Below are 14,356 nucleotides of genomic sequence, written 5' to 3'. Positions count from 1 at the left end.
GGGAAGGGGAAGGGGACGGGAAGGGAATGGAATGGAATGGAATGGAAGGGAGTAGTAACTAGGGAACAAAAGGGGAAGAGAAGAAGAGAAAGAGCAGAGGGATGAAATGAATATCAATCAGAGTTGTGACGTGATCTGCGATGAGACGAAGTAGATCTATCAATGATACATGGATTCTCAGGCTCGTACCTTGTCATGACGGACGATAGTCGATTCCTCAACGTCTGAATTCCACCGACCGAACCGACTCGGTCCAAATCTCTCGTGGGAGACGTAGGGTCCAAGAACCATGGGACCCATGAGTTCTTTTCATGTATGTCTTAAAAAGCATCAAATTGGAAACCGCTTTGCAGTGATGTTCGGAGACGAGGAGACTGCCTGAGTGATATGTCGATTCCCGGTAGTGGATTACATTCTGCAGCATCCGAATGTTAAGAACAAATCCCATAACTGACCACATTTTGGTCATAAAGGTGAGGGACAAAGTAGGACTTGTATATTGACAGGTACATACATGGCGGAAGAGATGGTATTGCACTTTTGGAGCGAAAACAGGAGAGGTAATTTGTTGGGACGGACTATCAATGACGTACATTTGTGCATATAAGCAGTGATACACTAGTACACTGCAAGGGGGTGGATATAGTCAAATCTCGGTATCCTATGATAATGTGCAGTGTACTTAAGTGCCTCTTCATTGAATTTCCTTCCGGAATGAATAACCTCCGGTAGATGTTAGGAGATATCGCAATTTCTCCCCTTTCTCACACCACCCTATGGTCATGACTCTCCCCTGTTCTTTCCCCTCCCCTTGTTGAATCATTGTGTCTGTGCCGTGCCGTTGAAATCACAGGGAGCTCAACAATTGCAGCCACTGTGCCGTTGATATGCAAAGACAAGTGAGAATGTACGCCCGACCAGGTCTCACCTCCAACGAGGTTCACTCGTACCTCACTCACGGACAACATGGCTCCCTCCCTACTATTGTCAGCTACCCACCTAGAAAGTCCATCCACAGCGTGATCAGTCACTTGTGATATCTGTGGTGGTTCCAGGGTCCCAACTTCTCCCAGTTTGGCTTCGATCCGGGCTTTGATAATTGGTACCATATCAAAGGCCGATGCCCCCCTCCTGGTGGGAGACAAGGCACCAGCAAGTTGTGTTGTATAACGCTTCAAATAGTCTTCCCGTTGATTCCGAGTTGCTTTTCGAAGATCCATACTAAAAAGAGGATCCACAATGACAATATCTGAATCGCGTGTCTGCATCACCTGAGGTACCGTCACCGCATTTGGGCGGGCAATGTTATGGGGTGAGGGACTATTTGACTCTCCTGTTGAGTAAGTACGAGGTCACCACGGGACCGCCGTGGCACCGCTGGGTGGTAACCAGACGGAAGGATCTAACCTGCTACTAGGCAATCCATAATCACCAGAGGACCTTAGTGTAGAAGGGGACACCGTTTGTGTTGTTGTTTCTGGTCGGTTGAGCGGGTAACTATAATGATGATGACCAGGATGAGGAGTATAGGGAGAAGTACTGGTATAATGAGCCTGAATACTGGCCCCTTGACGAGCGCGAGACCGATTAGAGCCAGGAGGGAGTTGACCAATCGCAGAGCCAATTAGACTCGGAGGGATGTAGGAGTGGTTCATGTCGAGAATCCTTATTGGTTGTGAGCTGCTGTACTGCAGCCTCTACGGTTCTGATATTTATAGACTGCTAGCATCCTGCGGATCTCCAAACGGAGGGTGAACCACCCCCAATGGCTGCGTATACGGCCATGGAGGAGGGTGTATAAAAGGAAGAGAGATGAAGGGATGAGCCGGGTAAGTGGTCACGGAGGAAGGGAAGTTAAGAGAGGAGGGGGGAAAGAACGGATGTGAAGAATGGATGATGGTGGGAAGGTGGAAAAGTGGGAAAGTGAGAAAGTGAGAAAGTGGGAATTTGGGAAAGTGAGAAAGTGAGAGAGTGAGAAAGTGAGAAAGTGAGAAAGTGAGAAAGTGAGAAAGTGAGAAAGTGAGAAAGTGAGAAAGTGAGAGAGTGAGAAGGTGAGAAGGTGGGAAAGTGGATGAATGATCACCAGAGCGTGTATAGAGTTAAAAGATCTCTGATCTCTCGTTTTCACTTCATTGATAAGACTTCTCACTGTGGGTGGGAGAAAGTTATTCATGTCAGGATATCCGAGCCCGTCGGCATTCTCACACTCCACAAGGGATCGATGGTGAAAGGTCGAATGGAAGGGAGGATTGGGATTGATCCATCGCCGTCCATCGCCGTTCATCCCCGTCCATCGTTGGATCTGTCAGTATTTGGATGTATGTATCAACTGAACTAGATCCGAGGCGGGCCTACCATCTCAATGATCACGTCTGATCTACTGTATTGACTTGAATCTAATACGCTACCAACTCCTCTTAGTCCATTTCATGCTGAGTGGTTTTAAAACGCAGTGTGGTTTATGACTTGTAACCACCTGTTGAAACGTATGTTGTGTAGATATAGTTTCTTGATATACCTGTATGTCTTTCCACTTTACCGAGCAGATCTAGGTGTGTAGTGTACAACGAGTGAGACGCCTTGTCATCCATCTTGATGACCCGTGCGGTGAAGGTACCAGGTTGTAAGAGTGGACTTGTTTGTGTGCCCGATCGATGGCCTACCCGTCGGGGACTGTATTTTCTATCTAACTACACATGCCAACCCTTAACTTGGGAGTCTGAGTCAAGCATTTTAAGAGTAAGTAGATGCTAAGGGTTCTGTACCTATCAATGCGTAACTGGAACCAGTCTATGATGTCTGTCTATGGATGTCGAGTGGATGGTGATCAATCAATAGCATCGTTATTCCGAGCCATGTGGCGAGAATTTCATGTTTTTCGCCACACTCGACGAGTGCCACAACTTGACTTTGGTAGTTTCCGTCGGAAGCAACCCCAACTCTTCTCTTTCACCCCAATTGTTCTTACAGATATCAAATGGATACTACCTCTCTCTTCTTCACCATACCACTACTCGAGCAGCGATAGTATACCGACTTACAGCACGAGTTGAAACAAGTCGGTATGTCTTCCAACGACGAGTTCAGGAGACGTAGGTTGCTACGGAAATTGGAAGAACTCGAGGTGAGTTTGGGTTCTTCTTCGTCCCCTTCCCCCTTGCATCCTCCGATCTATTCTCCATGTGCATCTTATATGCCGAACCTCTGTCTTTCATATGACAAGCATTCTCTCTCATTTTTTTCGGGGTGTTCCGCACCCTTCGGTCGTTGACAGCGGTATACGTTTGTCACTACACTTAAATCGCCATATCCCCATCGTCGACAGGGGTATACATACGTCATTACACTCAACTCGCCGTATCCACGTTGAATCAAATTAACTGAGCAGCGTACAAACCCTACAGATATACCAACCACATCATTTTTACCGACCCCAACCCCATCCACATCATCGCCTTTGAACTCTCAAATCCAATCACAGACTCAAAAGAGGAAACAAACTCCTAACGTACGTCGAATACTTTATGGGAAGAAGAATTTGAAAGATTGGTTATCTGAATTGGTACGTTTTTTTTTATCTTCATTCATCACCTGTCTCTCTTTCCGCTTTCCATCCCCGTCTCATTATGTTTTTCCATTTCATTTCTTTTTCCTCTACATTTCAAAAAACGATCTCGATCTTCAGCCTTGTCTCCCAGATATCTGGTAACTTTGACTGTTGTCCGTGTGCACCCATGTCTTCACCTCAATTACAAATATGATTCTATGACATAAGATATATTGATTAGTCAACAATATGAACTGTGACAGAAGGAATACATGAGAAACTAATTGTGAGAATCAGGACGGAAGGAATATCGAGTAGTCCACGGAAGAAACTTGGTGGAGTCCAATCTGTACTCAACTCACGCTCAGCCTTCCTCCACCTCTCCATATTCATCAGCCACCTCACCACCTCCCCTCACCCCACCGAGAACTCTCTGTTCGTCTTGCGGTTATATCGGTTCTTATCGATGTATCCGTTGTGGGGAATGGAGTTGCGACCGAACTTGTTTGGAGGTACATGCTCGTGATGGGGGTTGTGGAGTGGGAGGATGATACGAGTTCTTTGTTGTTGAGTGAAGATCATAAACGATTCATGATACGACATGATATTTACAAATGAGATGCTATGTGACAGATTAATTATTTTATCTACAGATGATTCAGTGACGTCTTCACTTTATACACATGACCAACCGTCCTACTTCATCGCTCTATGACTAGATATCCTACCCGTCCAATTATGCTTCCTCTATGAGTCTACCCTCTCCTTCCAGGCCTGCAATTCCTGTCTTCCAGATTCTTCCTTACCTCTAAGGTTCACTCCCTTCCTTTCCTCATCAGCCCGGACCTTCTCGTCTGTACGCGAAAATCTCCACCGACACGCGATGAGAGATTAGAAGACCGAATCCACACACCAAATAATTGACATTGTCACCTACTTCACCTACTTTCCCACCTCATAAAACCCCTTCATTTCCAAATCCCTCTCCACCCTTACCCTCGCTCGACGGATTTGCCAATCAGTTATCATCCTCCAAACCGGTACACCCGGTCCAGAAATCAACCAAAGGAAGAAATCGACCACGACGTTATTCCCCGGTACCGCTCCTTTGGAAGTCATACGCATCAGGTCAGTCACCAAGTGAGATATGATTTGATAATGGTTTTTGTTCAAACCTAAAAGTCAGCATAATCCTTCAACCCATCTCCATTCGTACCGTCATGCCGGTTTTTAATCCATACCGACTGGTAAAACGTTAACGTCTGTGCGACTAAAATGGGAACAAAGGTAGATGAATGATATGTGAGTTTGAAAAGGGAAAGGGTCAGATTCTGTAAAATCAACACTCACCACGTATCAACAACCTAGAACATTCTTCCGGTGAAATGGGTGAATCACCTTCTTCAATCTTCTTTGTGATTTCAGGTTTCGTCTTGTTTTCTTCTACAAAACCTGGACTGTCTATACCTGCCGACATGTAGATATGTATGTCGACATTATGTAAGAGCATTTCGGATCGGAGGGCGTCTGCGAGGCCTGGATGTTAGTGTTCCTTCACGTTTCATCACAAATATATGAGTCAGGTGTTATTTTGAGTTACTGGGGAGGTGAATGATGGAAAAAAAACATATGAAACGTTGAGTTTTTAATATCTCTCTAAGACCATCGTTTCCTTCTTTCTGTCCAATTGTCTTTCTGTTCATTGTTACAGTAGCATCAGAGGTAGGATAGTTTGAAAAAGACATATATGCATTGGATTAAAGAGGGTATTACAGAGAGATGGGAGTTGAAGAGAAATGTGTGACAGGGAGAAACACGTGAGAGATGGCAATTAAACTCACCCCTAAGAGCATACTTTCCAGGGGAATACGAAGTGTATCCGACGAAAGATGTGTATCCAAGGAACGAAGACACGAAGATTATTTTCCCTTTGACACGATGGGATATCATCTTTTTGATAGCGGCCTGATTGTCAGTCATCAATATCTCCTCAGCGCAGAGCGCGTCCTGAACGCTTGTTGCGCCAGGTATAGGTTTGCGCGTTTTTGAAGGATTTCGAGAAGGTCAATGCGATTGAAGTGTGACTTGGCTGTGTGGTGAAATATGTAGTACATGTGATATGAACACGAAGAAGTTTGGTGAGTGACTGTAACTTGCGCATTGTGTCAGATGAGGAATGAAAGATTGAAAGAGGGTCAGAAGGAAGAACGTACGAAAGCCGTCCACGCTTGGACCCAATAAGTCCCATCAAGACCCTGTTCGTCAGTCCAGACCCGTGAGTTTTCTTCAGCAGGAGGACAATGGTGAGACCGCGGATGAAGAGAAGGCAAGTGGAAGCACCTCAAGATGGATACGTGATGAAAGGACATGATAGCTTGAGTAAGAGGTTGGTCAGTCACAGGAGAAGATCGTCGCAAGTCGCAAAGAAGAGATCCAGAAGGGTAAGAGAAGGGTATAAGAAGGTAAGGCAGGGTGACGAGAAGACGAAGATGCCAGGACGAAGAGGCAACACAGGGTAAGATTGGACAAAAACAGAGACAGTCAGAGTGAGAGACAATAACTCACCTTCTGCCAATCCTCGGGAGTGGAATCGACCAAAAACCTAGGTTGAGAGAAACCCGCGCAGTTGAATATATATTCCGGTATCCTACCGTGAAACTCTATAGCCTGATCGAGAGCTTCCGAGGATGTTTTGGAGGACATGAGATCTGCCGAGATGATTTGAAGTTTTTGACCTGGTAAGACGAGAGGCTGTGGGTCAGTTTTGGGTTCATCCCCCCACACCAAAAGGATACATGTAATGAGTAGTCAAGCAGCATAGCAAAGTGAGTTTTTGGTGGATGGGCATGGGGCAGGAGGGGAGTGGATGTAGAGTGATAAACTCACTTTGAGCTCTTCCTCTGCTTCTTGTAACTTTTTGATATCCCTAGCGACGATGGTGACACTTGCACCTTGTTTTAACATATCACCAGCTAGTGCTTTACCCAGCCCGGAGGAACCTCCTGTGATGTAACATATCTGGGCGTGTTAGCTATAGTCTTTTCTCTCCACATGCAGGGGGTGGGCTACATTGAGAAAGCCTCCAGATACAAAGGACCATCCATGAGGTATGGGAGAGTAGCAGAAAATATGCAGATATATGGCGGGGAGGGGGAATGTTGGAAGCTCACCTTTCCCCCAGGTTGAAACTTTGATTTACTCCAGAATGGCATGACGATAGCAGCTAACACGATGACGACGATGGTTGAGATGAATGGGGCCACGAGAGGGTAGAGAAAAGACATTGATCTCCTTCAAAGTTTCCACCTGTAGCGAACAGTAACTACAGTTAGGACAATACAGTGAAGAGGAGGAAGAGAAGGATACTCAACTCTGTTCGGAGGATAAATTTCAACAACAAACTATCATCGCCGACGAGACCGATGATGACGACGACGACGATGACTAAACCGACACCTATACCTATCAGACCATTCGATGATCCATCCAAGGGAGAACAGGAAAGTGTTCATGATGTTTACGAAGATATAGCGGGTCATTTCGCTCAGACGAGGTATAAAGTGGGTCATCATTGATAACTATTACTACTTGTACTTCGTCATTCAATAAAGTCACAATGTCACTGACAGCTGACAACTAGCCATGGCCAATAATAGAATCTTTCCTACTATCTCTCCCTCCTCATTCACTAGGTATAGACCTCGGAGCGGGTAACGGGAAATATCTACCCACCGCTCTCAAAGCGGGTTTGGAGATGATCGCTGTGGATAGAAGTTTCGGTTTGTTGAAGATTGCCAAGGATCTCGTAGGGGACAAAGGGGATTGTGTGAGGGGTGATTTATGTGGGAAATCATGGAGAGGGGTATTTGTGAGTCATAGTCTATACCCTTGTCATCATCCCAACTCCCCCTTCAAGTCATCGTATTGCATCTCATGCCTTCCCCCCCTCTCATCGTTTCTTTCACTCTCACTTATCCTTCGCTCCTGCTTCTCTGGTACTTTATTCCTGCTTCTTTGGTAATTGACTCCTGCTACCCCGGCTCTTGGCTCCTACATCTGGTCATGCTCGTCGCTCAGTCAAATCCAAAGATCAGCACCTGACTCTAGAAATAGGACTTTGCAATCTCTATCGCTGCCATACATCATCTTTCCACCCATCTCCGTCGACTAGACGCAGTTCGAACTCTCATCTCCACACTCCAACTAAACTCTCAACCTCCTTACTCTAGATTCATGATCTACGTCTGGGCGTACGAACAAGGATCCTCCAGTCGGAGAAAGATGGGTACGACTACAGCGACTCCTATCGTCGACTCCAACTCATCAACTTCCAACACAAATCAGTCCCCTCAAACACACTCGACTCATGAATTCGACGCTTCTTCCTCATCTGGCATCTCGAAGATGATAGACGATGCAGTTATTATGAGCCACATCGAGCCCACTACGATAACAGAAAAAGATTTGGAGGTGAAAGAACAAGACGTCTTGGTCCCTTGGGTTATCCCCTCTCAATCTTCCCGTTCAAAACGAGCCACAACAGAAATTGAGATCGTCACAAATGATCAGAAAGTGAGTAGTGAGAAACAAAAAGTTTATCATCGATATTACCACCTCTTCGTCCAAGGTGAATTACACCAACTAGTCGTCGATGCTGCCAGAGCCGAGGGGTTCGATCATATAGACGACGATCACGAGCAACCGACCGGAGGGGATCATGGCGAGTTGAGAAATACGGAGAATGAGAAACGACGGTGGATGAGGATAAGGAGACAAGGTTGGGAAAAAGATAATTGGTGGTTGGAAGCGGAAGTTGGGTTGAGAAGTTGAGGTTCGTAGGTATGGTACTGTGTGATAGATGAGCTGAATCACTCGACTTAACGTTTACTGAATGACTCACATATGTGACATACTCACCTTTATTCAGAATACTACATCTACTGAAAGCTAATGGTCTGTCACAGGTACCACCATCAGCGATCAGGTAGGAGGTCGTGGGCTGTCAAGTCGTTGAGACTCATTTTCGTCAAACCTCGGATGCATCACTACTCCGTACCTTCAGTCAACTCCTGTCTCCCAAGAGTCCTTACATGTGCCTACGATCTATCAACGTCCCTTGCGATTCACACTCACGACTCTCCTGGATAGCCTGGAGTCTCCTATATTCCTGTACCTGATGCAACGCACCAATCGAAAGCATTTGATAAGCCGTACTACGTACAGGATTATGTATCATATCCACGGCCAACTTTGGAATGTCAATCTCATCAGCTTGAAGTGGCATTGTCCGCGAAGCAGACGAAGCGAAAGATTGATCATCCTCTGAAGAATACCCGTCAAGGAATTCGTAATCAGGCGGTGGATCACTCGGAGCATCATTCCATATTAGGGTTGACTCTCTTGAAACCCCGTCGTCTGCATGACTTGGGTATTCTCTCGATTGCAAGTCCGACGGACCCAAAAGCTGATAGGGTGCAGGTGTGTCTTGGTCACTCGTAGATAAGGGAAATGTTACCTCGGATTGGAAGTTGCGAGTACGAGTACGAGTACGAGTACGGATCCTACTGTAACGATCTAGGAAATCTTCTCCATCCTGAAAGATAGCGGTAGACTCGGAATCGTCACTACTCGTACTGAAGTGACCCATGTCGAGCCAATTGGATATGAGTGTCAAATTGATCTAAAATGGACCAGTGAGGGAGTTTGTTGACAGCTTGTCTGGATGGAGAGACTTGAGAGTGATAAGAGAGATGTGAGATGGCAATGGAAGTAAGTGTTGAGTGAGATGAGATTGATGATTACCTCTGATAGGTTTCTTCAGTGATCATTGAATTGATGGAAAAAGTGGAGTGAAGTAATACTCATAGTGTACATATATATACTTTTTTCCTCCTACATTCCCCTTGATCACCATCTCGGTCATCTTCATACTCCGATTCTCTCCATGCCCGGCGTTTCAAAGGAGGGTTGGGTTCAAGATGACGCTAGAACTTTCTAGTCACCTCCTTTCATCTTATAGAAAGATGGAGGGCTCAGACCATGAAGCCCTTTCGGCCGAAATCATAGTCTGATTGACACCCACCATACCCACCCAGATGATCTCACACAAGATAAGAGGACGTTTAGTAGAGGTCTTGGAGGGTTCACGTATCGGGTCTCAACTCACAATTACAGTCGGAAACTTTCAGGACCAATACTCATAGGGAGATCAGCTCCCACTAGCAGGGTTGATATTGAACCTTTTAGGACGGTTTATGATCGCGGGCTCGCTACCTGGTCATGACAGAAACCCCGGAAACTACATATCTCATCTTACCCCTCAACCAGATATTGTACATATTACGCCTTTACAATTTGTGGTTGTGAGGCTTGGCGGGGGGCAGACCTAGTGATGGAACAGATCAAACAGACTCAAAAGGGATGGAGTTGATATTTCTTACACAAAAGATGTAATGTGATGGAAAGAAAAAGAAATGCAACAAGACATCTATGTCTGATCCTGACACATATTTGCATTGGTCATCTACTGAAAAATAACAAGATAACGGTCGGCGTTATAGCGGTGAGCCGTTAGGCTAATTACGGATAGCCAACAAACTCGAACGCATCAATCATACAGACATAGGAGGCGTCTCCGGGAGATTCACTAATCATCATGGTGGGAGGATGCGCCATCCGGATGGATGCTAGAGTTCTGATCTGTGGGCACAATAGTAGCCTCGTCTTCGTTGTTGGAGCCGAAGTCAGACGTCTTGGAAGGAGGGATATACTCTTCAATTGAAAAGAGCGGCTCATCCCCTGCTTCCTTTGGGGACTGAGTGAATCCGGCTGTGTTGGCCAGAGATAGGATATTGCTCCACTGGGAGATCGGCACATTGCCTGGCCTCCATCCCCCCAAGGTGTGAGGATTCTGGGCGATGGTAAATGACAAAGCAAGATCTTCCTGGTAGCTCTGGCCTGGTACCCATGGTCCCTCCTCTATGACATGCCTGTCATTGTCCTTGTCCTTATAGGTCAAACATATATTGAGCCCATGGTTTTTAGGTGGAATGGTCCAAACATTGAAATCTAATTGTACTAGGACACCATCATTCAAGTCGACGGACTCCCCTGCTTGGACTAGATGCATAGACTCAGACATTGTGCAAGAGAACAGGTGTGATGATGCAAGGTGGTTGTCAAATTCAAAGTTATGGTACCAAGAGAAGCTGGTGTGGTGGTGGTTGTCAAGTTGATTCTTGTTGTTGTTATGTATTGGAGGAATCAGTGATCCAAAACTAGCTTTATACTTTTCCCTCACCCTCGGGCTCTCGGTGATCCTCATCATCAAATCAAGTCCGACGCCGAGCCCATCAACGGAGGTATCATGATGACGTCGTAGGTGTTGAAATTCACGATCTAGTATGGATTCATAAGATCTTAGAGAACTATGTAGAAGAACTATCTAGATATATATCACTGTCACGGCCGTCGAGCAACTACTTCCTAATAGACCGACGGTCGACGAACCTCGGCTAACTTCACGCTCTGAGTCGATGTCTCACCCAACCAGGAGGGCGCAAACGTCGAAAGGAGTGTAACTACGGCGTACTTCGGCGTAGTTACTCTAACTAGGGTTTTGTTCTACTGATGGCGATGTATCTCGATTTATAGCTATCTCTATCTGTCTTTTACTACTGACAACAATCAAGGATCGCTGAAGAACTTCAGCGATCTTCTCAGCTAATATAACCTATCCCTCCTAGACGTTCATCCAACCCTCCCGCGCTTTGACGTACTTCAACGCACTTCGTCCAACTTCTCCGAACCCCGGCCACCCTCTTCCTCCTTCGACTAACTCCGTCTAATATCGCCGCACTTCTGCTCCCATTGTCCCTACCTAGCCTAACTCCGCCTAACTTCGCCGCACTTCTGCTCCCATTGTCCCTATCTACCCTAACTTCATCTAACTTCGCCGTACTTGGTCTCAGAGGTCCTGAGTTACGTGTAGAGTAAAGAGGTTTGAGTCGTGATGGGGTTTTGATGGTCAAAGGAGGGTCGTTGTTGGTGGAATAATCGAGGTGTCACGACGTAGTTCGTGACAATCACCCAGGGGATATGTAGTCCTTAGTCATCTTTCCCACGCTCTAACTCCTAATAACACCGCAGTGTGGCGGGTCACCATTCAACACCCCCCTTGACACGATCACACTGCATGTTTACACCCTCGCCCAAAGTGCCACTTTCACCAGTCCATCCCTATTTCCATATTTCCTCGTTGAACCCTGAAAATTTTCACACGCTCCACATAAACAAACATCGCCCCGTCTCTTTTCTCTTTTACATCTCTACTCATCATCATCCTTCATTTCTTTACTATTTCTCTTGTCTCAACAGCTGAGTATCGCCGCTCCTACTGGTACGGAAGGTCTCTTCTGAAGAACTTGAGTTCAAACCCCACGCGCTACCTTCTTGTCGAGAGTCCTCCAGTTCACGCTGGACGGGCCAGGCGAGTTAACCTGTCGCCAAGTGCCTGCTGCCAGTTCACGCTGGTGGCTATGCCGGGTGATGGGGGTAATACGATCAATGAGTCTCTTCGACGTTGGAGTAGGGTTATGATATGAATTTGATGTTATGGTATGATTGCCAAGACGTTGCTTGACGGGGATATGATGGTTTCCAAGGGTGTGATAGTGAGTTGTGAGATCTTTCTTCTTCGCTAGATGTCCCCACTTTTCCTCATACGTCCTTTCCTTTTCCTTTGGAGCTTTTACTGTGACACGTATTGATAATGATGTTCCTTCTTGTTCAATTATTTTCTTGTGTGTCATGACGGTTGAGTGTGTTGTCATCTCGTCTTCTGTTGGACTATTCTTTTCTTTTATAAGTGTCTTTGCTTGTGGACAGTCATGTCGATAGTGACCTTCTTTTCCACACGTCCAACATACTCCTTTATGTTCTTGTTTACGACCCTTCTTATTCTTTATTCCCACTGCCATGAGAATTGTTCCGCACGTCACCACTGCAGTCATGCCGCTTTCCGTGACTACTTTCTCTGGTCTAATCCCAATATTTTCTGCATGTCTCCAATGTGCTGTTCCACCTACTGTTTTCGTAAAGATGTCTGCTTCTTGGAGTTCTGTCTCCACATATTCCAACTTGATCTTTTCCTGTTCGACGTGATCACGGATGAAATGATATCGGAGATCTATATGTTTACTGCTTTTATGATGACCGGGATTGTTTGAGAGAGCTATTGCCGACTGATTGTCGCAATGAATAAGAACGGGAAGGAATGTCTCTGTCTTGATTCCAAACTCTTTGAGAATACTGAGAACCCATGTTACGTCTTTGATTGTTTCTGTCAGAGCCATATACTCTGCTTCGGTCGTAGACAATGCTACACCTTTCTGTTTTACCGTTCCCCAACTGACTGTTGATCCGTAATATTTGACAACATATCCGCTTGTTGATTTACGATCATCTAGATCTCCAGCCCAGTCGGCATCACTCCATGCTTCCAATAACTTTGTCCCCCCTTTCCCACCTAATACCAATCCGTGGGTACGTGTACCTTTGAGATACTTGAGGACATGGATTCCAGCATCCCACGCTGCTTCTGTGGGACCTGCACAATAGCGACTGAGTACGCCAACTGCATAAGCAAGGTCAGGTCGTGTGGTTATAGCTGTCCACATTAAGCTTCCAACTAGTTGTTGATAACGTGTAATACCTTCTTTGCAAGCTGGACCATTTGCTTGAAGCTTTGTTTTAGAATCAAAAGGAGTGATAACAGATTGTACATTGGTAAGACCATACTTTTCTAGTAGTGTATCAATATAAGCTGTCTGTGTAAGACATATTGTACGTTCTGAACGGTTTCTTGTAATCTTCAATCCTAACATGAATTGGGGTTCTCCAGCGTCGGTCATCTCCCACCTTTGAGAGAGTTCTTCTTTAATAAGATTGACCGTGTTGATATCTTCAGCTGCGATGAGGAGATCATCAACATACGCAATAATATATGCTTTCTTCTTGCCTGTGAAGCGGTACACACCCCAATCCTGAGCTGTGCGACGGAATCCAAGCGTCTGAAGATGTTCATCCAACGCTTCCCACCATGTCCGTCCTGCTTGCTTCAAACCATATAACGCCTTGTGTAGTTTGACGCTATCACAACCTTTCTTCAATTTGTATCCTGGCGGGCTTTGCATGAAGATTGGTTTATCCAGTTTACCATTTAAGAAAGCTGACACAACATCCATTTGACCTAGTTCTAAATCTTCTTGAGCAACGATGGTGAGGAATATACGAAGAGATGTGAGTCGAGCGACAGGGGAATAGGTTTCATCGAAATCTTGACCAGGGATTTGGGAATATCCCTTCGCTACAACACGAGCCTTGTACTTGAGGATAGCACCATGTTGATCACGCTTGGTCTTGAATACCCACTTGCTTCCAACAAGAGTTCTCTCTGCTGGAGCAACCGTGTCCTCCCACGTCTCCGCTTTCTGAATGCTTCCTAATTCTGCATCCATAGCCTTCTTCCATTCCTTAGCTAATGGAGAGCGCATAGCTTCCTCATATGTCTTTGGGTCGTTATCTAAGATACTTCCTTGTACTGTTAACACCCATCCCTCTTCTTGCTCGTCACTACTAATGAGCTGAGGTCCTTCAAGAAGTAGGATTCTTGGTTTTCTTTGACGTGTTGATCTACGTGGTTCTATTGCTTGTTGTACAGGCAATTCTTGTTCTTCTGTTTCTCCTGTTGCATCCTCGCTTGGATCTACAGGCTGTTGAGGTTCTTCTACTACAGATTGTTCTTTTTCT

At 45.7% G+C, this 14,356-nt stretch overlaps 5 protein-coding genes across 5 annotated transcripts; 2 read left to right on the top strand and 3 right to left on the bottom strand.

Annotated features, from left to right (window-relative positions):
* Nucleotides 1–847: 847 nt before the first annotated feature.
* Nucleotides 848–1,655, bottom strand: TREMEDRAFT_66379 (uncharacterized protein; the record flags this gene model as incomplete). Its single annotated transcript, XM_007008430.1, has 4 exons — nt 848–928; nt 960–978; nt 1,000–1,172; nt 1,365–1,655. The coding sequence occupies 4 exons, from the start codon at nt 1,653–1,655 to the stop codon at nt 848–850; spliced, it is 564 nt and encodes a 187-aa protein (XP_007008492.1).
* A 1,409-nt stretch (nt 1,656–3,064) lies between these two features.
* On the top strand, nt 3,065–4,098 carry TREMEDRAFT_66378 (uncharacterized protein; the record flags this gene model as incomplete). Its single annotated transcript, XM_007008429.1, has 3 exons — nt 3,065–3,124; nt 3,389–3,562; nt 3,916–4,098. The coding sequence occupies 3 exons, from the start codon at nt 3,065–3,067 to the stop codon at nt 4,096–4,098; spliced, it is 417 nt and encodes a 138-aa protein (XP_007008491.1).
* A 391-nt stretch (nt 4,099–4,489) lies between these two features.
* On the bottom strand, nt 4,490–6,831 carry TREMEDRAFT_70510 (uncharacterized protein; the record flags this gene model as incomplete). The annotated part of the gene is made up of 7 exons (XM_007008428.1): nt 4,490–4,722; nt 4,898–5,083; nt 5,389–5,512; nt 5,761–5,802; nt 6,113–6,298; nt 6,434–6,565; nt 6,718–6,831. The coding sequence occupies 7 exons, from the start codon at nt 6,829–6,831 to the stop codon at nt 4,490–4,492; spliced, it is 1,017 nt and encodes a 338-aa protein (XP_007008490.1).
* Nucleotides 6,832–6,987: 156 nt separating this feature from the next.
* Nucleotides 6,988–8,377, top strand: TREMEDRAFT_36141 (uncharacterized protein; the record flags this gene model as incomplete). Its single annotated transcript, XM_007008385.1, has 4 exons — nt 6,988–7,107; nt 7,188–7,415; nt 7,661–7,832; nt 8,010–8,377. 4 exons carry the CDS (start codon nt 6,988–6,990, stop codon nt 8,375–8,377), a joined length of 888 nt encoding a protein of 295 aa, XP_007008447.1.
* Nucleotides 8,378–10,193: 1,816 nt separating this feature from the next.
* On the bottom strand, nt 10,194–10,688 carry TREMEDRAFT_66375 (uncharacterized protein; the record flags this gene model as incomplete). Its single annotated transcript, XM_007008427.1, has 1 exon — nt 10,194–10,688. One exon carries the CDS (start codon nt 10,686–10,688, stop codon nt 10,194–10,196), a length of 495 nt encoding a protein of 164 aa, XP_007008489.1.
* Between the last annotated feature and the right edge of the window lie 3,668 nt (nt 10,689–14,356).

The sequence above is a fragment of the Tremella mesenterica genome, assembly GCF_000271645.1.
Source record: "Tremella mesenterica DSM 1558 unplaced genomic scaffold TREMEscaffold_21, whole genome shotgun sequence".
NCBI classification, from domain to species: Eukaryota; Fungi; Basidiomycota; class Tremellomycetes; order Tremellales; family Tremellaceae; genus Tremella; species Tremella mesenterica.
The sequence above is the reverse complement of the archived record's forward strand: the minus strand, read 5'-3'. Positions and strand labels throughout refer to the sequence as shown.